Source organism: Triturus cristatus, chromosome 9 (genome assembly GCF_964204655.1).
Source record: "Triturus cristatus chromosome 9, aTriCri1.1, whole genome shotgun sequence".
NCBI lineage: Eukaryota > Metazoa > Chordata > Amphibia > Caudata > Salamandridae > Triturus > Triturus cristatus.
The window spans coordinates 1,039,205,467-1,039,231,027 of NC_140592.1; the positions used below are offsets into that span (position 1 = coordinate 1,039,205,467).

Consider the following 25,561-nt stretch of genomic DNA (forward strand, 5'->3'; position numbering starts at 1 on the left):
CGGTGGGAGGAGAAACGGCGATCGCAAGCAAAATGACAGACCGTACCTGCCTGCATGAGTTTGCGGCTAGTGGGAGGACACTAACCGCAGACTGGAAGGCTTCACGCTAGGGACACACTTGAAGCCCCAGAAGGGAGCAGGAGATGCTGACCAATAAGAAGCAATGAAACAAGAGGGATGTTGAAGCCAACCAATGCTAAGTTATACGCAGGCTTGAAGTCCTTTTTCTTTTAATTTAAAAAAGGATTTCGCCAATAGTGCATGTGCTGTCTCAGGCAAAACCTAAAAATGAGTCCCTGTATGATGGCAGTGGAAGGAAAGAAGGCAACCAATCAAAAGGATGATACAGAAATTATGCTCCAGGGGAGAGACAAACACAAGCAGATGGAAAGTCAATGAAAAAAAGAAGCATGCAAATGAGTAACAAAATAGCCAACCAATGGTAAGAGAAAGGGCTGACCCAAAGCCCACCCTTCATTTTAGTATTATTCATAACAGGTCTTTGGCATAGCCAGCCGAAAGGGATCTAGAGGCAAAACCTACATAGGGCCCTGCCAGAAATATTCAAAAAAGTACTTGGTGGCCATTTAAAGCTGAGAAGGTAAGTGGAGCCAGAGTACTAACATTACATGCTGGGAAACAACAAGAGGTTCAATGAAGCAAGAGAACTGTCAGGAATATCTGGAAAAGCTCAGTGATGCACGGTGGTTGCAAGCAAAAGATGAAAAGCACCCTTACGCTAGTAGCTGTTATTAAAAGCTGAACATCTCTTGGAAGTTAGCAAGCTGGGTGGGAAAACAAAGAAACGTTTTCAACATCCTTATCCTGCAGGCACACCACCATTAGTAGTACCCAGAGCATGATCATGCACTGGATGACTATTTCCCCAGGAGAACACACAGATATTAGGTGAGCCAGAAGCTCCAAAGAGCAGGTAACACAATGTGCATTTAAGAAAGCGTTGTAACATTAGCAGAGGAATGGGAACTGGGCTAGAAGCAGGTGCGGGAATTGGGGCTCATATGGCCCTATTTTCCCACTTCTAATTTTGTATCTAGCATCATTAAAAATAAAATAAAGTGACAGCCATAAAAAGATCATGACTGGTTTTTAACATGTTGCATAGAGACCAGGGACAGGCACAAGACAGACTTCTCATGTGCCAAAGTATATATGCCAGACAACTTGTGCCATTCAACATTTACTGGATTGATGATTTCACAGCCTTGAGACTTGTGAGATCAGCAGCCTAGCAAGCCCTCATTTGAGAGACAGCTCAGGGCGCTTCTGGCTTAAGGAATGGAGAGCCAGAAGCTGTATGCAAGTTTTACTAACCCCCAACCCCCTCCTTGATGAGATAAAAAAAGAGATACAAAGGTGAGCAGTCTGTGCAATGCATAAGAATGAGTTGTGCTGACCCACTGCTCAAACACCAGCTCTCAGCTTCATGTGCCGTGCTTCTGAGTCAGTGAGCAGACATGACTAACTTAGATGCGCTAACCGCGCTACATTTTTTTATACCAAGGCTATTTATTTGCGGTTTAATTCCTTTAGTGCAGATAATGTGATGTTCACGCCCTGTACACTACTTCTTAAGTGTGGAGGTCATGAACATCATATCCTTGCAGGAGAACCTGTTTGCCTCAGTCAGGAACACCACCTACACCAGCACGCTATATATGGCATAACGTACCTTCTGCTGTACATTATAAGGATATTGCAAGTCACCGAGGAGTTTTTGGACCAAATAGAGGAATGAGGTCAAAGGCAGAGTTCCAATAAAAGGTCACTGAATTCTGAATTGAAATTCAATATCCTTGTAATGTATATAATACATGGCCACACCATCATTCTTCCTCCAAGCTGCTTTAATACTTAAGAGTCTTGCTTTTTCATATGAAAGAGATATTATGATTGCAAAAATGAGTGGTTCAAAGTTAAATACACCAAAAACCAAATATTAATATTTTGCAAAAAGATATTAAACTCACTTTAAGTCAGATATTTTTTTTAAAAGCTGTAGCTTTGAATGCAGAGACATGCTATGTTTTCTGTACTGACATGTAGCATGTAAAAAATAATGTTTCCATAAATAAATATCTTCTGCTGATCTCTGTTCATTTTAGAAAAATATATTAGAAGAATGAAAAGCCAGTTTTAATTCTTTTTGCTTAATCTGCAGCTGTAATTATGTTCCTTGAGCCATTTCTCGCCTTGGTTGCTGACAACTGTAATACATTATTAACTTACTTCCACTATGGTGTTGCTTGCCGATTACGTAGTTGAATTTGTGACCCTTGTATTTCGTCCTTCCCAACAGTACCCATTACAACAGGAAATAATGTACACTGTACCTGACCTAGTGTAGTGCTATCAAGGATTCTCCTCTTGAGTCCACTGCATACTTACTGTGTTCCAAGCCTTCACTTAACATTGCTCCACTGCACCCCATTCCCTTATTGGTGAATTCCAGAGGACTGTTTTCTTCCAGTGAAACTTTTCTGTATTATCCTCTCTTACCCCACCACCCCGGCAGCAGCAAAGGCAAGATAAGTGTGCAACCTTGCGGCAGATATTTAACCTTCGTTTTCCATGCAAATGCAGGGTGAAATCTTTCAAAAGCATCATATGTGTATCCTTATATAATTAAAGCTCAAAAAATGAAGAGTCCTCTTTAGACACCTAATAGGTTTCCCTTCAATGAGAAAAGTATTGAAGGGCTGATGTAACAAGACTGCCTGCCATGATAGTTACGATATTCTTGCGGGTTCGTTCTACTCCTGCATCAAAAACAGCGGAGTTCCTAAGCAACTCAAATGTCACTTGGATTTTGAATAGATCGTTGCCGTCATTAAGGCCTTCTGGTGCTGTGGGTAGCCACTGATGAGCGGATAAGTTCAGGCCCTAAGTTATGGTTTAAAAATGTACAATTTGCCATATACAGCTGTCTTTCCAGCCCCCCTGAATTTCATCCACTTTCTCCTGGGCATGTGATTGTGGAACACAAGAGGGGTGTGGGAGTGGGCACTTGAGAACCACAGGAGAAAACACGTGACACCAATGTAGGGAGTGGGTAAGAATCACATGAGGGCTAGAACACTGAGCCTGAAGGGATGGCAGAGACAGAGGTACACAAGAGAGAGAAAGAGCAGGCAGTGGGGCATTTGGGGAAGGACACAGGACAGAAGGATAGCTGGAAAACACATGCACTCTCATGGAGTTCTTAGCCAAAAATACAAAGAGGTGCCTTTAAATGAGAGTAGAGGAAGGAAAGAAACTTTCTAGTCGGAGAGATTGTAAAGAGGCTATATTCCAGAGGAATGTACAAACACAAGCCTGACAAGGTGGGACAAAGAAAGTAATTGAATACTGAGCAGTCAATAAAAGTGACAATAAAGCCAACAAATGGTAAACAATGGGAGGTCTGTATGCACTTTTAAATTCTTGTTAAGCACACAATAGGTATTTCGCACCTAAACTGCTTGCGCTATCTGGGAAGTTCGTCGACATAAAAACGTCAAGGTATACCTCATTCTGCGAAACTGTAAATGGCTCCATGGCCTGTCAACAGATAGATGTGCACTTCTTTATCTTAAGCCAAAAGCTTTATCACATCAAACACTTCTTTGTCTAATCAATTGGATACAAAGTCTGAATACATACACTTGTCACAAGAAGACTCATCCGATCCATCCTTGCAGTCTGCATTGCCGTCACACTCGTGGTTACCTTCAATGCAACATCCATCTCCGCAGTGGAACTGGGACGGGAGGCAATGTCCATTGCACACTGCAGAAAAGTAAGCATTTTATTGGACTGCACTTCAGAACATGGAAAGAGACATGAATCATAAGGCAGAAGAGTTGTGACTCCTAAGTGACCTCTTCGATAGAGACACCATTATCTGTGTGCATGAAAAGTCAAGTAAAAACACCGCAAGATCAGGGATTTGTAAAACCAGGCACGCCAGGTTGTGAAATTGTGTCTTCCACTATATGGCAGGACATGACAAAAAGTAATTTGTCAACCTACTATGTATGAAGTACAATAAAAAAAATGATATTTACCACAGGGTTCATCTTTCTGAAGTTACAACATTCCTTATTGTAAAAACCTCACTTACCAACCCCAAAACATGCACAAGGAGCATTATGGTATTTATAGAATGGTTATTGTGAGTTAACAGAAATTAGATTATTCTGAACTTCACTGAGCATGAGAGCACAAACAGCAACACAGCATACTACTACTCACACTAAGCACAAAGCACAGGTATCGGTGCAAGCTTCACCAAACAAAGAACAGTCCCACTCCAAATAATTATTAGCTTAGAAATCTGCCTGCAATCACTGAAGTGTGTGGAATGTGGGAGGTCATTGTGATACGTACCTGGGTTCAATCTCCTGCCAGCAGGTCGAGAGTGACCTAGAAAAAAAAAAAACAATAGTAAAGTTTAACAAAACAATTACCTATCGCTACATCCCAATAGTTCCATGTGTTCATCAAAAGGCCAGTTTCACACAAACTAGCAAATTAAACTTTCCATCAAGACCTCCAATACCCATACATTTTTCATACACCTTTCCATAAACATTGACAAAAAATTCTAGGCCATACGATTGAGAGTATTATTGACAAAAGGGACACCCACTTCTGATAGTTTGCTTGCCAATGAACTCCACCTCTGCATGAATTTGGTGAGATGGTGTCACATTTGCTCCTGTTAATTGGTGGATATCCATGGATGCCAGTTAGTAGCTGCTACCCAGTTATCCCTGGCTTCATTTTGTTCATCAATGCTTCCCAAAGTGTTGGAATTGGTAGAGAATTAATACACAGGTGGTACTGAAACTCTGCTGCAGTGAATGCATGTTACTTTCAGGGCTCATTACCCAGAGGAAACAGGGAAAAAGGACATGAATGATGGGATTTAAAATACTTCATAAAATCCATGGAAAACAACCAGCAGAGCTAGTTAAGATTACATAAGCAGAGTACCAAGAAAGGCAGCTCAGGCCACATTATTATAATTGTGGTACTGTAAAAAGAACTTGGTGGTTTGCTGCATGGCAGGCTGAAATCAAAAACGTAATGTTCTTTGCTCTCGGTTTACAAATTCTGTCAACATAGAAGCTTTCATCAGGTCTGCATCTCAGCGAGAGGGCCGCGTTGCTCTAAAGGCACCCATCCTACTAGTGAACTTCAAAAGGCCTTGACTGGCCAGACCTGGCTGGCTAAAGTCGTGTGAGCTTGAGGTGCACTGAAGCAATGTTTTGCCTGAGGCTATAAAAGGATATTTTAGGGGTAGGTGCAGGACACAGCGCGCTGGACAGCACATCCTGGTCTTATCTCCGGTGTGGTTGTCTGGTTGTGAAGGTAGTCAAAATGACCTGAGCGGCTGGCAGCATGAATGAATTAATGAATTGTACACTTGTATAGCGTACTGCCACTTGTGAGGAGCATCCTGGCACTGCAAGTTTTTAACTGATAACCCAGAAGCGCTGACTAGATGTGGCAGGGTGTATCGGCAGGTACAAAAAGTCAGCTCTTTACCTGCTTTTTAAATAGGGCTTCGGATTCTATAACCCGAAAAGGACTGGGGAGCTGATTCCATGCATTGGACCCCAGCACTGAAAAGGATTTGCCCCCTCGGGTTTTAAGTCTGAATGATGGGAGCTTGAGAAGGTTATTGCGCAAGGATCTGAGGGTCATCAAGTATTTGGGACTGGCGCTTTGAATGCTCTGAAAACCAGTACCAGGATCTTAAAGATAATTCTTTTGTGTATTGGAATCCAATGTAGAGTTTTCAAAACTGTGTAAGCCGAAGGTTGTCTGGAGAGTTTCAGCACGAGTCTGGCTGCTCCATGTTGCACCAACTGATTTGTGGAGTATGTATTTGAAGGAGCCTGCATAAAGACTATTGTAGTAATCCAATCTGAAGGCAATGAGGGAAAAGGCAACAGTTTACCAGGCGGCTAATGGGAGGAAGGGAAAAATACTTCCTTAAAGATTTGATTAAATTCAAACAAGTCCCGGCCACAGGGATAGCCAGCTGGCGGAAGAAGAGCGAGGTTTCAAATTTTACTCCCAAGATTTCTTGCTACTTCCACTGTTACAAGAATTGGGATACCAAGTTTGGCCACCACTGCGATTGTGAAAAGCAGGTTGATTTGTCAAACAGAGGGATCTCCATTTTGTCTGTGTTGCATTTTAGATGGTTCTTGTGCTTCCACAAGACAACTTCGGTCAAACATTTTTAAAAGTTTAGTTCTGATCCAAAAGACCCTTTGTCCAATAAAAGAATCAGCATATGATGTTGTCGCAATTCCAAAGGATGCTATCAGGGAAATAAGAGGGCATATATATGTCGAATAACGCAGGGCTGAGAGATGAGCTGAGGAACTCCTTATGTTACTGGTCTTTCTGCAGATGAGAATGTTCCTAGAGAGACTGCTTGTCTCTTACCTGTTAGAAAGGATTTGATCCAGGCCTTTGTGGGAGATGCCACAGTCCCCGAGTCGTTAGAGGAGTATGTGGTGTGAGATGGTATTGAACATGGTGGAGAGATCCAGTAGGACCAAGACTGCATTATTCCCCATGTCTAGGGTGAGTTTTATGGTATCAGAGGCTTCAAACAATACCAATTCTGTAGAATGTTTGGGTCGGGAGCCCGATTGCTAAGGATGAGGTACATTAAAACTCTCGAGGAAGGATGTTAATAGGCTATTGATCAATTTTGCAAGTATCTTGTTGAGTGTCAGAAGGAGTGAGATGGGGCACAGATTGAACAAAGTAGCCAGATCCCCAGGAGATTTATTTTGCAGGGGTTTTACCACCGCCAGTTTTCAGTCTGAGGAGAAGTCAGCGGTGGATAAAATTTGGAATTGATGATTTTATTGATAAGTGGGTTTACTGTATCAATGGCCTTGTGGAGAATGGCGAGGGGCAAGGGTCCCTGGGGGAGCCCGATTTACACAAGAGGATGCCCTGCCACGATTGTGAAAGTGAAATTTCTTTAAAAGCTGTCAGGGTTGTGGTCCCATCTTTTGAGGTGACCTCTAGTAGCTCATCATTGGTGGGGACATGTGGGCAGCCCATGGGACTGTTCTAGAAGAACAAACATACTTCCTAAATGCTGGGAATTGCAGTAAATGGGCATTGCCCCTCTCTGGTGACACTTTGGATACAGTGTGACCGCACACTGAAAATCAGTTTTACGATGATCTGTTCCTGTCCACATTAAGCCCGGGTACAAAGCACAAACACATTGTTGTGTTTGTTTTTATTTTTTAAAATATTTTTATTGGAACGTAAACAATGATCAGTAAATACATGTTTTTTAAGGTTGAAAGATGGTTAATTTAGTCCCATTGATTTTGGGACACAGAAAAAAACACATCACAACAGGGCACTGGTCCGAGGTATGTGCACAACTGACAGCACTAGGTTTATCTTATAAAGTGTTCTGGGGCATTTGAGATTCGCATAAGAGCACGCTCTGGTAATGCACTACTTAATTTTACTTGATTTGGTTAAATGGGGCCAGCAAGATAGGTCTACAACTAAAGAAGTGATATGCAGCCGTTTCTTGGGAGATTTAACATGATACAGATGTGCAAAAGCCTAAAAGCAAGAAAGGTGTAACAAGATGGACGCAGAAGGAATTACAAATTATAGGGGGATTTGCAAGTGTGCACCAGTTAAGCAGGCAGTGCTTGAGACGGAGGTGCCAGATGTGGACATTTGCAAAGGGCTTGTAGACTAGAAGTCCCATCCAATAAGGTGCAAAAATAGCTCGTATCACTGGGGGGAAAATTAACAAAAAGACAGCTGTTTGATCACAAAACTTTTCATTAATAAGGAAAGATTTGTTCAAACTATGTCAGCTGCAAACAGAAATAGAACGAAAATCCCCAGTGGTGGAGGACAGAACTGCAGAGCATTCAAGAGAAATAGTGGAACTGCAGTCACCAACCACAAAACGGATACATATTTTGAGGAGTGTTGTCAATAGTCCCATGTGCGATTAATATGGTTTGGGAAAGGAACGAAGATTGAGAATATAGAATAGTTTCGAGAGAAATATGTTGCTGCCCTTTTGGAAAACCCTGAAAAGCTCCAAGATATTGTCGCCATTAGAGCCCATCATTTCGTACACTATGCTACAGAGCTGTGGTCAGAACTGAATGTCATCAAGAACAACAGGATGACCTTTTTGACTACTGTGGGGAGACAGGAAAAACCGCGAGGACCACTGACGTAGTAAAGAAAGTTCCATAGTGAGGACCAGTACATAACCACCGGCCAAACTGGAAAGTCAAAATCCGCATTACTCTAAACCTGTAACCTCATGGTTGGCAGGAGCGGACATGAATAGTAAGTTAATGCAGCTAGATGAAACAGAACATTTCAAAAGGATTATTTTATGGAATATAGAAAATACTTTTTTGGCACAACATGCCATAGATGCTACTTTTCAAACTTGGCCGTTCAGGCTGGTCTTCAAGTTCATATTGTTATTATGTGGAAAGGTCAGGACAGTGGAGCATCCAAGGACGCTTCTGACATTTTGTAATTTCAGTTATGACTTACTAGCGAGCGAAGGCATGACTGAAAATGAAAACTGCAGCAATAAAAAAAAAAAGGGAGTATGGATTCAGTGAACCAAGACGGCATCTTGAAACGCTACTAAAGCTGACCCACTTCAATTATGCGCAAGTTTAGTTTACTAGTACTCCTGATGCAATGTGCTTGCAGTTTTATTAGCTATGTAGTGAGGTTTTCTGTAGTAACCGTTTTGATACTGCACACAAGATTGTAATTTTCACATTTATGGGTCTCACCACAAAAATCATGGTTCCTTACATGGTTTTGGACTGTGTACTTTGGTGTCAGAATTTCTCTTGGTGGAAACTACTTTGGTTATGAAGAGGATGCCTTTGGTTTGATTAAAGCTGGAAGTCGTAGGAAAGGATGTGGGGATCATGGCCTTGTATGCATAACTAACATTTATGTAGTAAGTCAATATTTAGTTGCATCTTGCTTGCCTTTCTCTGGCAAAACATTACTCAGGGTTCAAGAAATTGCTTGATGTCAATACTCTCTTTGTGCTACTGAAGGAAACACAATTAGTGAAGGGTAATGAGAACAGGTCAGTATGTATATTGTTTCCCATGCAATATTTTTCCTCACTTACGTCCAAAAAGGGATTGGTGGTCATCTAGGTTAGAGTGAATCTGCAGTTCCGAACAATCTTTAGGAGGGGGGAAGGTGGATTGGAAGCCATTGGTTGACTGGCAAGCAGGAACTAAAGACCTGTTAATTCCCTGCTACAGATTGAACTCAAGAAAATGTGCATTATCATTTTTTTTTTTTATAGCTGAATTTGCAAATGGAACATTTTCTTTGAGAGAAGACATTTTTAAGGGAGAAGATTTGAACAATGAGAAGAGTACTGATCACTCAGGGATATGAGGGGTGTTGGGACTTCTTAAAACTGCATGACAAGTGTAGCTGCAGATGTGAAAACTCTATGATATGAATAGTTCCGACATTAGAGGAGCACAATGTGCATGTCAGTAGATAATCTGATAGATAAAATATTGTCAACACCAACATCTACGAAAACTAGAAAACACGGACAGGTGCAAATTAGAACAGTCCAAAAAAAAGGAGATGGAAATGAAGGTAAGTTAGAGAGAGAGAAAAAAGATAAGGTACAAATTCTACTTTTAGAATGAAATACACAGGTTTGGCATTTAAGTTCTCTGGTCGGGAAATCAGAAAAGGTAATGGGAAAACTAAAATAAGCATTGGTAATGCCAATAGGTCAGACTTTAAAGGAATTTTGTATGGTAATGTGAAGCATTACAAGTAAACAGCAATGCAAACAATCAAAATCCACACTGACCAGTGTAACACTGAAAGGAATATGCTACTTACCAGTATGCATCTGTTCTTGGCATGTAGAGCTGCAGAGCCACACACTTAGGATAAGATCGCCATCTGGTGTTGGGCTCGGATGATTGCAGGTTGTTGTTGTCTTCGGAAGAAGCCTTTGGTCACGAGATAGGTGACTCCTCCTCTGGACAACAGTGCGCATGGGCATCCACTCCATCCTCAGATTGTTTTTCGAAATGATGGAGTGTATAAGAAATAAAGAGAAAGGATGTCCATGTGTAGTGTCTAATTAAGACAATGCTGGAACAGATACAGGTCCCGGGGAGGCGGGTGGGCGTGTGTGGCTCTGCAGCTCTACATGCCAAGAACAGATGCATACTGGTAAGTAGCATATTCTGTTCGAGGCATATGAGCTGCAGATCACACACTTAGGATAGACTATATAGCAGTGTCTCCCCTAGCGGTGGTCCCCTGTATCCGTTGCAGCAGTTTGGAATAGAGTTTTTATGACAGCTTGGCCTACTGAAGCTTGTTGTTTGGATTGCACATCAACACAGTAATGTTTAGTGAAGGTGTGTGTGGTAGACCATGTGGCTGCTTTGCAAATATCTTCTAAGGGAATGTTCCCTAAGAATGCCATGGCGGCCCCTATTTTACGTGTGGAGTGCGCTCTAGGGGGAACTGTAAGAGTGCGTTTAGCTTTTTGGTAACATATTTGGATACATTTAACTATCCACCTGGCTATACCTGATTTGGAAATGGGGTTGCCTTTATGTGGTGGAGCGAAAGCAACAAACAGCTGTTTTGTTTTGCGAAAAGGTTTGGTTCTGTCAATGTAATAAAGCAAGGCTCTTTTAACATCTAAGGTATGAAGGGCTCTCTCAGCTACTGAGTCTGGATTAGGGAAGAAGACTGGTAGCTCGACTGATTGGTTAAGATGAAAAGGGGAAATGACTTTAGGGTGGAATTTCGGGTTTGTCCTAAGAACCACTTTGTTACGATGTAGTTGTAAGAATGGTTCTTCAAGAGTTAAGACTTGTATCTCACTTACTCTCCGTAGGGATGTGATTGCGATAAGGAAAGCCACTTTCCATGTTAGGAACTGTAGTTCGCATTTATGCATAGGTTCAAATGGAGGACCCATGAGCCTTGTGAGAACAATATTGAGATTCCACACTGGGGAAGGTGGTAATCTTGGAGGAATAATCCTTTTAAGACCCTCCATAAATGCTTTGATGGCTGGTACCTTAAAGAGGGACAGGTGTTGTTTATTTTGCAAGTAGGCTGCTAAGGCCGCTAGGTGTAGACGTATGGAGGAATACGCTAAATTGCATCTTTGCAAGTGTAGTAAATAGCAAATAATGTTTTGGATAGAAGCATCTAGTGGACGTATGTCATTGTTAGCGCAGTAAATGGCGAATCTTTTCCATTTTGCTGCATAACACGCCCTAGTAGTAGGTCTTCTAGCTTCTTTTATGATATTCATACAGTCCGGTGGGAGGTTGAGGTAACCGAACTCTAAGACTTCAGAAGCCAGATTGCCAAGTTCAGTGTCTGAGGATCTGGGTGTCTGATTTCTCCATGGTTCTGGGTTAATAGAGCCGGGGAGAGGCACAATTTTTGATGTGGAACTAGCGATAGTTCTAGAAGTGTGGTGAACCAGGGTTGACGTGCCCAAGTGGGAGCTACTAGGATCAGTTTTAGCGACTGTTTCAGCTTGCGTACCACAAATGGAATGAGTGGGAGAGGCGGAAAAGCGTACGCAAATCTGCCTGACCAGTTCATCCATATTGCATTGCCCTTCGACTGTGGGTGTGGAAACCTGGCGGCGAAGGGTGGGCATTTTGTGTTTTCATGAGTGGCGAACAGATCTATGTCTGGTTGGCCCCATTTTTGGAAGAATGGGAATAGGACTTTGGGGTGTAATTCCCATTCGTGGATTTGCTGTGTCTGGCGACTTAGGAGATCGGCAACCTGGTTGTGAACGCCTGGAAGGTGTTGCGCTAGCAGGTAGATGTTTTGGGGAATTGCCCATCTCCAGATTTGCTGTGCAAGTCGGGACAGTTGGAGAGAATGTGTCCCCCCCCTGTTTCTGTATGTAATACATTGTCGTCATATTGTCTGTGCGGATGAGGACAGTTTTGTTCTTAGGATGTACTTGAAAGGATTTCAGTGCTAGGAACACCGCTAGAAGTTCGAGGTGATTGATATGGAGCAGTTTGTGTTGAGTGGTCCATCTGCCCTAAGTGGTGTATTGAAGGAGGTGGGCTCCCCACCCCGTGAGAGATGCGTCGGTGGTCAGCACTACTTGTGGAAGAGGCTCTAAGAACGGCCGCCCTTTGGACAGGTTGATGGTGTTCCACCATTTTAGTGAACGAAGTGAGCGACTGTCCACCAACACCAGATCGGTAAGTTGTCCGTGAGCCTGGTTCCACTGTTGTGCTAGACATTCTTGCAAGGGCTGCATTTGAAGTCGTGTGTGGGGTACGATGGAGATGCATGACGCCATCATGCCTAACAGTTGCATAAACACTCTTGCTGGAAGAGAGTGTTGCGTTCGAAATTTTGAGATGAGATTTTGGATGTTGGCTATCCTGGCTGTGCTGGGATAAGCTATGGCCTTGGATGTATTTATGGTGGCTCCCAGATATTGATGTATGTGGAAGGGTTGCAGTTGAGATTTGGGATAGTTGATGGTAAATCCCAAGTCGTGTAGGGTTTGAATAGTGCGGTGTGTGTGGAGAACGCATTTGTCGAGAGTATTGGCTTTTATGAGCCAATCGTCGAGATAGGGGAAGACATGGATTTGTTGTCTCCTGAGATGCGCTGCCACAACTGCTAAGCATTTGGTGAATACCCTGGGTGCGGTTGTCACTCCGAATGGGAGAACTGTGAACTGATAGTGTTGCCCGTCTACCACAAATCGTAGATATTTCCTGTGAGCGGGATGCATAGGGATGTGAAAGTATGCGTCCTTGAGGTCCAATGTGGCAAGGAAGTCGCCCTGTTGAAGTAGTGGGAGGACTTGTTGGAGAGTGATCATATGGAAGTGATCTGATTGTATGTATTGGTTTAGTAGCCTGAGGTCCAGTATGATGTTGGAGTGGAACTGGTTCTATTGAGTGTTTTTGAAGCAAAGACAGAATTTCCTGTTTGAGGAGCGTGAGATGGTGTGGTGACATTGGACGATGTTTGGGTGGTATGTATGGGGGGGTGTTTGTGAGTCCGAGGCAGGAGCCAAACTGGATAATTTGTCTTACCCACTTGTCTATTGTGATGGAATCCCAGACAGGTAGGAACTGTTGGAGTCTTTCCCCGACCGGAGTGGAATGATCTGGGGGGGAGTGGAGGCAAGTCACTGTTTAGTGGCTGGAGAGGTGCGGGTGTTGGTGTTGCCCCGTCCTCGGCCCTTGGTATGGTTTCCCCTATATCCTCCTCTAAAATATCCTCTGTTAGGGGATGTTTGTCCGGAGGTTTTGAAAGTGGAAGAGGAGTCTGTTCGCACATTTTTGGAGGCTCCCCTGTAAAAGGATCGTCGAAAGGAGCCTTGGGGTTGTGTAGACTGTAATGCTCCCATTGATTTGGCAGTCTCATTATCTTTCTTCATCTTTTCTAGTGCAGTGTCGACTGCGGGTCCAAATAGTTGCTCCTGATTAAAGGGTTGAGCAAGGATGGTTGATTGTACTTCCGGCTTAAAGCCGGAAATACGTAGCCATGCGTGGCGTCTAAGTAACACGCTTGTGTTGACTGCCCTAGAGGCGGTGTCCGCTGCGTCTAGTGCACATTTGATTGAGGCATTTGATATTAGCTTTCCCTCTTGAATGAGGTCATTGGCCTGGGATTTGTACTGATCAGGCAGGTGTTGCAAAAGATCCTCTAGCTGGTCATAATGAGCCCTATCATATCGAGCCATTAGGGCTTGTGTGTTGGCAATACGCCAGTGGTTAGCAGCTTTTGCGGCAACCCTTTTTCCCCCGAGGCCTCTAAGAGCTTAGACTCTTTGTCTGGGGGCGGTGTGTCTCCTGTTGTTTGGGAGTTAGCCCGCTTTCTTGCATTTGACACGACTAAAGAGTCTAGAGGGAGCTGCGCTTTGATGTAAGCGGGATCCTGTAGGGCCGGTCTATATTTTTTTTCTATTCGGGGGTTAAGAACCCTAGCTCTAACAGGGTCCTTAAAAACCTCAGTGGCGTGCTTTATCACTCCCTTAATCATGGGCAAGATTTGAACAGATTTTTGCGACTGCTCAAATGTGTTGAGGAGAAAGTCCTCTTCAGGTGTATCTGTGTGCATGGTAACGCCATGGAACAGTGCCGCCCTGTTTATGAGTTGTCCAAACCCTAAATGGTCATCAGGAGGGGAGGGTTTGGAAGGGTATGTAGTGGGATCAGGAAGGTCAGGTAAAGAGAAAGCCCAGTCGTCTAAGGGTGCCGTGTCCAGGAGTGTAAAAGGATCATGAGGATCAGTGGGATCATCTGGGTCTCCCCCTCCCCCTAAATCATCATCCTGTGGAGGTGGTGTATGTGAAGGAGATGGTAGAGGGGAAGGAGGTGGGGGCAGGGGGGGGTGGGATGAGAGATAATATAGGAGAGGAAGGACGAATGGGTGAGGTGGCAAAGTCCTTCTTTACGGTAGCTGGAGGAGGTGTTGTGTCCAGCTTCCTTTTCTTGTATGGCACAGCTGTGACATGTCCGGTTTTTGGATTGATATAAATCCTTTTTTGCGTGGGATCCGGGCGAAAAAAGTTCCTCATTGTCCGAAAGTGGCTTTGGCGCAGACTTTTTCGGCTCCGATCTGTGTTTTGGGAGATAGGTAGAGTCTTTGTGGACTTTTTTCGGTACAGAGGATGATTTTGGTGTCGAAGAACTTTTCGGTGGCGGCGGAGATTTAGGCGCCGAGGACCCTTTCGGTGCCGGTGGTGACTTCGGTGCCGAAGAACGTTTTGGTGCCGATGGAGATTTCGGCCTCGGAGCCTGCTTCGGTGCCGACAGGGATGTCTTCGTTGCCGAGGGTATTGTGGGCACAGTAATAGGAGGTGTACTCGAGCCCCAGCCACCTGCAGGCTTATATTTCTTCGGAGCCGGGCCCGAGGGCGGGGCCTCTGAAGATGATTTTCGGTCGCGACTGGGGCCAGCTGGCAGAGTCTTAACCAATGTCTTTTTTGGTGGGGTTGGGGTAGGGGCACTGGTACTCACACGCTGCCCCGGAGTTATGAGGTCATCAGAATCGTCAGCCTCGGATACGATTTGGAGGCCTTCGGAGTCGTCGTCAGGGACATCATGGGGAAAGATGTCGTCTGGTTCTGGAGCCGGCCTGGCCATGATATGGCGTCGAGCTCTTCGGTCCCGGATGGTTTTCTTCGAACGGAATGCGGCGCAGGCTGGACAGCTGGATTCGTTGTGGTCCGGCGAGAGGCACAGGTTACAGACCTCGTGGTGGTCACTGTGGGGGAACTTTGCTCCACATTGGGGGCATTTTTTAAATGGTGTCCTTTCCATGAGCCGCGTCCGGAACCGGTCCGAGTATTTCGACGTCGAGTTGTAAAATTTTCGAAGGTTGTTTGATAGTTAGAAGTTTTCAGCTGGAGCGGAAAAAAAAGTTCATCCGAACCCAATGGCGGAAAAAAACAATCGGAGGATGGAGTGGATGCCCATGCGAAACTATTGTCCAGAGGAGGAGTCCCCTATCTCGTGACCAAAGGCTTCTTCCGAAGACAACAACAACCTGCAATCATCCGAGCCCAACACCAGATGGCGATCTTATCCTAAGTGTGTGATCTGCAGCTCATATGCCTCGAACAAAAAGTTACGGTTTGCTAAATGTAAGCTCTGTCCAAAATGTGGGTTGGACAACTGTTGCCATGAAGGTTAGTCTTGGAGAACAGTCAAGGCAGAAAAAAGCAAACAAAAATGGCTCACTACATCTTACATGGGGAAACACCACAATCCAGAACACACCAAGACACAGTATTCCAGTGAGAAGTGCATGAGTCTGCTTTTTATGTAAGCTTTTTATCCTAAACACATATAAAGATAGATTGGAAAACTGCATAACATAACTGTAACAAGGCTACAGCAGCATAAATAGAGTAAATGTGTATTCTTGAAGAAAAATGTAATAACGCATGAAGAAATAAATCAAATTATTTTCAGAGAGGTGTACCAAGGCCTGGCTTGGAAAATGGTAGCAATTCATCTCGCAGATAGGGAAATTATATATTTGCTTACCCTAAAAAGAGCAACAGCTAATAACAACAAAATAGTTACCCACCTTCAATGTTCTTGCAGGCCTGATGACATTGCTCCACTTTCACATAATTATTTTTATTTCCTCTACAGCCTCCGAAGATGAACCGTTCACACTGCTGAGAGTCAGGATTATAATGCCAGCGTGGGAATGAGCCACGACATCTACCTATCTGTATTGGAGCAAAACAGTGATCTAAAACAAAAACATAAGAGACATGGGTTTAGTTAAGTATCCGAGGAATCTCAAAAGGAAAACACTGTCACATTATCACACATTTACTACTGCTAGAACACAGTCACATAAAGGTTTAAGAGACCGGTTACAATAATTGTCAAGCATGGATGTTTTCTTTTGAGCATTGACCAAAGAAGTAGGATCTCAAAATGCTTCTTTTTTACTCTAATAAACATCTGCAGTGTATCTACACTTAGATGGACATCTACAGTCGGAATCACTTTGATAACATGCAGATGCTAAGAGGCGATTCTAACATCTTGTCTCATTTTAGCAAACCGGATGCAGGAATCCAAACTTCTTGTTTCCTAAAGGGATAACGTAAAGTCAAACCGCACTATTTGTAATACGCCCACTTTAGAGAACCCCACTTACTGTCCAAATACTCACTTTCCTCAAGCACTAGGTCACCTGATTCTTTGCTACTGTATACTTAACCTCAATTTGAAGGATTTTAAAGTGCTCTTTGCTACCATGGAAACCGGCCACAGCATCAGAAAATAAGGGAACAATGGGTAAATACAGAGTTGTAATTTTGTGTGGAGCCTTTTGGTCTAGTTACATATGGCTGATGGTGATGTCAAGCAGAAATTGTTCAGTTTAAGTTCAGAATGAATACTTCTCAAGCATGAGATCTTCTATCATCACATGTCCAGGAAGGCTCGACCCATGTTAAATTAACAGACTATCCAATTTAAGATAAAGTCTGATAGATACTACTACCTGGAGGTTCCTCATGTCATGAATCTCCGCAGGTGACAGACTGAACTTGTATGAATCCTGAGCATACCTCCAGGTCTGCTTACTGTGATGGCTTCATGTATTCGGGGACAGGGAGAGAACTTCTTTCATGTCTCTAGGCCATAATGACCAACAGAGTCACTGCCTCTTCAGATCGCATTCTCAAGACACGTACAGAAGGAAGGCTTTTTCCGCGAGAAGTCCTAATGCACCAAGTTTTAGAAATTAGACCCTGGCGACCGTTTTACCATAGTCTTGGGCACAGTGGCACAAATTACGATTGGGTGTGTTTATGCCCCCCTCCCCTCCGTTAGGCCAAACATTTGCAGACAAAATTACACAACTATGGGACGACCTTCCTGGCGGCTTGACGATTCTGGGTGGTAACTGGAACGATACCATGGCCCCCCCCAAGATAGATGGCGAGCGGCGCAGCCTGACAGACCCCCTTCTACTTCCAAGCTGAATATACTTGCGCACACTTTGGGATGGTCCGACACGTGGCTTGCACTTCACCCTACAGAGGCGGGGTTTTCGTATGCATCGGCCGTCCATCATACACTCTTGCGGCTAGATTACATATTTCTTCCGCACAGTTATTCACACAGACTAGCGCAGGCCTCTATCTTGGCTAGAGGACTCTCGGATCACTCGCCCGTTCAAATTAAGCTGCCCCAACAGGCCCCATGGACCTCGTGCAGGTGGCACATGTCCCCATGGCTCCTTCGGGATGCTAAGTATCAGGAGACTATGTATCGCCATTGTAGAATATCTCCGGTTTAACGTGGCTGCCTCTCTATCGCCAGCAACATTATGGTAGGCTCCCAAGCCGACGATTAGGGGGACTGACATCAGCTTTCGTACGGGGAGGAACGTAAGCGCCTGGCACAGGTGCTGGAATTAGAAGACCGCCAAAGCCTGTTGGAGTCGCAAATCTTAGAAGGGTTGGACTCCAGCTCACGACGTAATCTGCTACATGTTCAACAACAAATTTGTCAGCTCCTAACTGACGAGGCCAAGGAGGCGTGGCTGGCAACCCAGCACAGGATTTATCAAAGGGGCGATAAGTCCAGCCAAATGCTTCATCGGCTATGCCAGGCTGGATCAGCCCCGGTACAGGTTCCTCTCTTGAGGGCCTTGGATGGCACACTATGCACCTCCCCCGAAGCGGTTGTCCAAGCGTTTGCCTCCTTTTATTCCGCTCTTTACCGGGAGCGTGAGTTGATAGCGGAGCCTCTCATAGAGGACTTTCTCTCAGATATCCCCCCAGCAGGCTGTCTGATCAAATGCACAACCAGCTGGATGGCCCCATATTGGTTGATAACCTACAGGCGGCATTGGCAAGTATCCACCCGGGTAATGCCCCGGGCCCAAATGGCTTTCCCAGTGACTTTTTGCATCCTTATATGGCGACCCTGGGCCCCCACTTAATAGAGGCCCTGCAACAGCCCATCTTGCCAACGGACTGGCGTCACGCCGAGATCGTGGTATTCCTAAAGCCCGGTTGTCCCCCAGAAGACCCAGCCTCCTATCGGCCTATCTCATTGCTGAACTTCGAGCCTAAGCCCCTGGGGAAGGTCCTGGCGGACCGCCTCCGGTCTTGCATCCACGACCTTGTACACCTTGACCTGGCGGGCTTTATGCCGCATCGCTCCACCAGGCACAACATCAGGCACATCCACAATGCCATCCCGGGAGCGCCCAGCTTGGGTTGCCCGGTGGCTGTCTTACTCGCAGATATTGACAAGGCGTTCAACTCCCTGAGTTGGACCTACCTCTTCAAGCACCTAGAGGATGTGAATCTGGGCCCTTGGTTTATAGCCTATACTCGGCTGCTGTATACAGACCTCACCGCGTCGGTTCGCGCTGCGGGACATAGTTCTGCCCCCTTTCCCATCCGTCGGGGCACGAGGCAGGGTTGCCCCCTGTCCTCTCTCCTGTTCGCCCTTGCGATAGAGCCCTTGGCGGCATGGGTGCGCCAGGACCCGCTGATTCAGGGGATGGATTGGACACAGGAGCACTCCGATAGAATTGCACTTTACGCGGATGACACTCTCTTAATGTCGGACCCATGGTTCTCGGGGCCACGCGTCCTCCAAATCCTTCGAGTTTTTGGTGAAACCACTGGGTTGTGCACCAGTCCATCCAAATCCACACTTTTTCCTATTTACGGGGACCACAGGAGTCAAGCCTGGGCCTCAGAACTGCACATTACTGATACTGGCTTCAAGTACCTGGGTTTTTTTTGTTTCGCAGTGTCCCACAGTCTCCTGGACACACAATATCACTCCACTGCTCCCTGCTGGCTGTAACAAGGCGACGGTCTGGTCCTAGCTACCTCTGTCTCTATACGGAAGGTCCGCCATTTTCAAGATGATATCCTTACCATGCCTACTATATCTTTTCCAAAACTATCCATACTCCATCCCTCTATCGGGGTTTACACAGCCTAATGCACTACTGAACAAGTCCTTATGGCAGGGGGGTGCGATTCGGCTAGCGCTCTCCACGTGTACGCAATCTACGTATTGCGGGGGCATTGCAGCGGCGGATGTCCAAGCGTATTTTTCCGCCTCACACCTCTTAGTAATAAATGAGTGGTGGTATGGGCCCCAGTCGGACCCGACCTACACAGCTGAGTGGATCGCCAGGTCCGGCACCCCCTTGTTACACCTCTTGTATAGTAATGCATCTATAGATACTTTACCTCCGGCTTGCCGGACAGTCATACAAATCTGGAGGCGGGCGATTCGGTCGATGGGATGGTGTAGACTGACTTGCTCCACTCCCCTATGGCATGGTACCTTTCTGCGGCCTGTCTCGGCGCTCGGCGGATTCCGTAAATGTGACCTCATCGGGATTTCCACGCTGGGGGATGTCATGCGGGGCACCACCCTTAAATCCTTTCAAAGGCTGCAGCCAGATTATGACCTCCATAAATCACAGTTCCACCACTACCTGTAGCTTCGACATTCCTTGGACCCCCAGAAACGCCAACTAGAGGCTCTGCCCGAGTTCCACCCGTTAGAGGGCCGCCTACTTAAGGGGGACATTGGGGATCACAAAATTAGGCAAATATACCAGACACTCAACACACACGCTAAGACAACTATCCATAAAACCAGAGAGGCATGAGCTGCGAATCTACCGGCCCTCACAGACGATGACTGGGCCGAAGCCTTGGCCAGCCCTCGGTATTCAGCAGTGTCTGCTAGATACAGGCTCATCCAGTTTAAGTACCTCCACCGAGTGTATTACACTCGCCATCGGTTGTTGAAAATGGTTGAATTCAGTCCCCTATGTGCCGCCGCTGCTGCTCTGAGGATGGTTCCTTTTTGTATACTGTGTGGAGCTGTGTGGCGATTCAGACGTTCTGGACCAGTGTGGTGTCTTGCCTGGGTCAGGTCTTGGCGTGGACAATTCTGCTCGACCCCAGACTGGTGCTTCTACATGGCACAGATGACATTGGGGGGGAAAATCGCTATAAACAGCATCTTTTATTTCTTGACCTCACTATAGCCAAAAGGGACATGGCGCAGCACTGGAAAGACTCCTCCGCGCCCAGTGCGACTAAATAGAAAAAGGCTTTGGACAGCTGCAAGACGGCCGAAATTGTGGTGTTTCAGGTGAGAGGGTGCCCACAGAAGCACGGGAAGATTTGGGCCCACTGGGCCACATACAGAGGTATAGATCTGCCCCCAATGTCCGTCTGCCTCCCATGACCCCATTGAACAATTGGTGGTTAGCAACTCACCTGCGTAGTGCACCGATCTTGTATTTCTGTGGTTGGGAATGGATATATATTGTATATGTAATACTTCATAAGGGTGTTTGGTGCTGTTTAAATGTGTTTAGTCTTTTGTTCTGCAGACCATGCGGGTTTTATCTACGTACTTTATCACATGCACACTGTATGTATTATCCCCGCTGGGCTTCGTCTATTTGGTACAATGGAAAATCAATAAAAATGTATCGTTATGATAGAGCGTCATGAGATTCTGAAATTTGTAGGGGTGCATCATATTCACCGTTAGTCAGCACCCGCATATTAATCGATGAATGTTTAGAAGTGCCATAAAAATGTATTGCTGTAATCGTTTAACATAGAGGTGATTAGAAACGTAATAACACTTTTGTGAAGATCAACGTTGTAAGTTATTGTGAATGTATTCAGTAAACGCATAATGATTAGTTTGTGTAATACAATGTATTAGGTTAAACGTGTGCCATGTTAAAGTTATACATGTAGATTGCTTATTCACGCACATGAGAATAATGAACTAATGCTTAGAGTGTGATTTAATAGTGAGTTTCATTTTGTAGAGGCCTGATCAAATATACGCTAGAAGAGAAGGCCTGTTCATCTCCTTATGTTAGCTAATGTTGTAGGCCGAAAATGATTCCCTTGGTAAAGGCTTTGGGTTGCAGGGAAATGTAAAATCTTAAGGATGTGAAATGGTTTCTCGTTCCCATGTTTTTGTTGCAGGTGCAAGGACATTTAGCTTGTTAGAGAGACTAGGTCTTTGTTTTAGGAGTTAGGATGTTGTGAGAAGCCAACAGGGAGTGCATTGGAATGTGGAGATGATACTTTCAGCGGGGAAGGTGCCTGAGACCCAAGGTCAAGCTAACCGTCGTTGGACGCCGGACAAATTCGTGGAAAACTACCGAGAGAAGACCTGGCTGAAGAGGTGTGCCGAAGGGCGTGTTCTATGATTTTGGGGTTTTGTATTAGGGACAGTGCCCCGTGGGTTGAGCAGATGAGGTTGAGACGGGAAGCTAGAAGGAGCATCTTAGGTCGAGCTCTGACAAAGTGAATGTACTTCTTAGGAAGTCTTCACTTCTGACACCTTTTTTCTGGATTCTCTTGCCTGGGATGGGAATGCTAAGTAGGGATGTCACCTTAGAGCAGAGGTCTTCAAACTTTTGGATGCCGAGACCCCCCTGTCAACATTTTAAGGCGTAAGGACCCCCTCCTGACAAAAATGTCTAAACCTGTTGACTAAATTGCGTGGGATGAAAATGTAAATGAGGTTATGTGATGCCGCGTATTTTGGGATAGCATTGCTTTATTATTTTGATATTTGTTACACACAGTAACGCTGAGGAAAGATTTCACCCAATCAGTACCCATTTATAACCAAAATACAGCAATTATCATCAGAAAGATTTCAAGTCAACCTTTGTGAAGGGCCTTCCACTCTGCAGCAATACGTGCTGCCACATTAGAAGCTCACCTGGCCCTGACCGGAAGAAGCAGGGGTCCCTTAAAACCCTGGCGGTTTTGTGTAGAGTTAAGCCGTTTACCCATGCAGCTTTCCTCTCACCCACTCCCTTCAATCCCTCTCTTCTCTCATAACCCCGGATCCCTCTCTCACTTTGCAGGTCATTTTCTTTCACCCCTTTTTACAACTTCTGAACTCTCCCCATTCAACCTCTCACTTCACCTTTAATCACCTCTTGCCATTCTGTCCTTTCACTGCCCTCATCTCTAACAGTCTCTCACATTTATCTCATGGCCTCTCTGGCCCTGTCACCTCCCGTGCCCCTCAGCACTTCTCATTCACCTCGTCTCTTCATTCAAATTTTTGCCTATTTGTATCTTACACCTCTCCAGTCCCCCATTCCTCTTTCACATCTCCCCTTTGTTCTAACAGAAGCCCTCACCTTTGGATCACACTCACTTCTTGCGTGTCCACACTTCTCTTCGGCAATTCACATTTCTCCTCATCCCTGACCTCTTCAATCAAATTCTCTCACTCCCTTGCTGTCCTCTCTCATTTTGGGTGCGGATGCAAGTTCAGAATGGGATGAATGAATGTATGATTACTGATGGGCTTGTTTGAGTGAGTTGCATATTGAGTAGTGAGGGGGACAGGTGAGTGAAGTGTCACATGAGTGCAGGATGAGTAGTGTACTCGTGTGACTGCAGGTTGAGGTATAGTATGAGCAGGACAAGTGCATTTTGAGTGCAGAGTGATCACTGTGAGTGCAAGGCGAGCGGGTGAATGGTGCAAGTGCATGGTGATCAGTGTGAGTGCATTGTGATCACTGTGAGTGCAAGGTGAGCGTGACAATAAAGGGCGAGAATGAGGAATGAGTTGTCTGAATGCAGGGTGCATTCCCAGACCCATGAAGTAACTCAGCATGTTATTGACGGGGCGTAGACTTTAAGATCTAAGTTAAACTATTGCGGCATTAATCGGGGATCGAGGGTGAAGGAAATAAATAATGTGCTGATCCTGCAACAAACTTCCAGTCCTATGGTTAGGGTTACCAGCAGATTATTTTGATGGCCCAGTCGGTACAAAAAAAGCAGTCACCTAAAGCGGTATTTTCAGCGCTTATCTGTGCATACTTCCCAGGGCCGGCTTTAGTGCTGGTGGTGCCCTGTGCGACAATGTTTGTTGGTGCCCCCCCAATGACCACCCCCACCACGGATTCTCTCACTAGCACCCTTTAACAGTGACCAAGTCTCCATAACCCCACACTCTCAGATGCATTGAATTAGTTATATAGTGCCACTCATACCAGTGTAGGGTGTCCGAGCACTTTGAATCACACACACATTACACAGAGACAATCAATCATAAGTGTTTAAATCAGTGTATAGGAAATGTTACATAAGCCAAAGGACTAAAAGTATAGGAGTCACATGTCATCCATACTGGTAGGCAGTATAGTTCAAGAGTGCTTGGTGTGGAGAAGCACAAACTCAGAGTCGAAAAAGAAACAGCATAGTTGGGAGATTCCTTTAATAATAAGAATTGATTTCTAGCCAAATTAACCTTTTTTGCAACATTAATCAATGGTCTAATAATGTACTCTTTGTAGTGTGCATGCTGTTCTAGGATGAAAGTTAATAGCTCACTATTCTATATTAGGACTTTAAGTTATAAATTGCAAGTAACAAAAGGATGTCGCTTTTGAAAGCAGTAACCTGCTGATCTCTTCACATCATACGCACTCTGTAATCTACTTGGTACACGTTCTTTGCAGCAGGCATATTAACCCTCTGCACTAACTTCACCTAAGTCAAAACCTCAACTATACAAAATTCTGATCTCTCCCCAGGAAGATAATTAATTAAACAGGAGTTATCTTGACATTTATGTGAGGCCTGGTAATTGCCGGGGAAAGAAACGCTGCAGCAGGTGCTTCAAAAGCACAATAAACTTTCACACACGGCGCCCCCAGAAAGCCAACTTTGTATTCCTTTCCATGAAATGCATTCTCACACTATGGCAGTGAATGTAAAATCCAAATGTAAGGAATAGGCACAGTGGGGACCCAGGGGGTACTGGAACCAGCAAAAAAACCTAAGCCTCTGTAACCAGTTTACAAAGGCATGTTAAAATGCAAATGGTCTTTAAAGACCTGTGAAAAAACACGGGGGGTGCCGGAGATAGGAATCCAGACACTGCCCAGCTGAGCCCCCAGCAGCTCAAGTTTCACTGCAGCAGCCCGGGCTGAGACACAGGACGGGGAAAGTGTGGGGGGGGGCTGAAGCCCTTGGGCCTGGGCAGAAGTGTGACTGGGAAGGCGCGACCCCCTTTGCATCACAGTTTGAAGACCCCTGCCTTAGAGACAGTGTAGGGATAGAAATGGTTTTCCTTTGACTAATGATTCCTAAAATAGATATTAGTTTAACTATCGTTTTCTTGATGATTTTGGAATCCGTAATTCTTTTTGTTTTGAGCCGAATGAGAATCTTGCGCAGACTTGCTTTTGTTTTAGTGCCCATTTACCTTTTACACCTTGTATTGAGGTGTTTGTATATTCAACTGTTTTTGATTGTAATAAAATCGTACAAATTTTAGATTTGGAGTCAGTGGTCGTTTCCAAATGAAATCTAACTTTGGTAAATATATTTTGATAATTGTATTCATCCCCTCTACGCTATTTGGCAAATAAAAAGATCCTGGTGACCTGTGAGGATTCTTGGAGATAACCAGGTAGGCAAGAATCTGGTCATATCAGTTAAAAAAATAAAACATTAAATGACTGCAGGATCGACATAAAATGAGTGGAATGCAAGCTAAAGAGACTACGACTGCACAGGGGTGTCTACACCTTGTCAAGGGATAAATATGTTGTATTTTAGATTATTTGTGTGACTTTATAACCACTTAATGATATATTGTTCAACTATGACTCTTATGAATCACATACCATGCAAAGCGCTCGGATACCTTCGGGTCTAGCTAGCGCTATATGAAACTCAAAATAATAGGAACTGCTGACAAAGTGAGTGCTGAATACTGAAAGGAAATAGCCGTATGAAGTACAAACAAAATCTGTGTGCTTCAACAGTTTTGGTGTTCCCAAAGCAATGGTGAGACAGCATCAGAAGCTAGAACTTCAGAAGGTCATTGGTTTTACAGGTTGCCAGTGGCGGAGATATCGACCGATGGATATGGCATCTGATGTTTCAAATAGAATT

At 44.8% G+C, this 25,561-nt stretch overlaps 1 protein-coding gene across 1 annotated transcript in view; it reads right to left on the reverse strand.

Moving 5' to 3' along the window:
- Nucleotides 1–25,561, reverse strand: part of SPINT1 (serine peptidase inhibitor, Kunitz type 1) — a 223,578-nt gene that overhangs the window by 72,264 nt on the left and 125,753 nt on the right. Inside the window, exons 4-6 of the mRNA XM_085626845.1 lie at nt 16,168–16,338; nt 4,390–4,425; nt 3,664–3,789 (exon numbers count right to left, since the gene is read on the reverse strand). Coding sequence (XP_085482971.1) covers nt 3,664–3,789; nt 4,390–4,425; nt 16,168–16,338 — 333 coding nt within the window. The remainder of the gene's footprint in view (nt 1–3,663; nt 3,790–4,389; nt 4,426–16,167; nt 16,339–25,561) is intronic.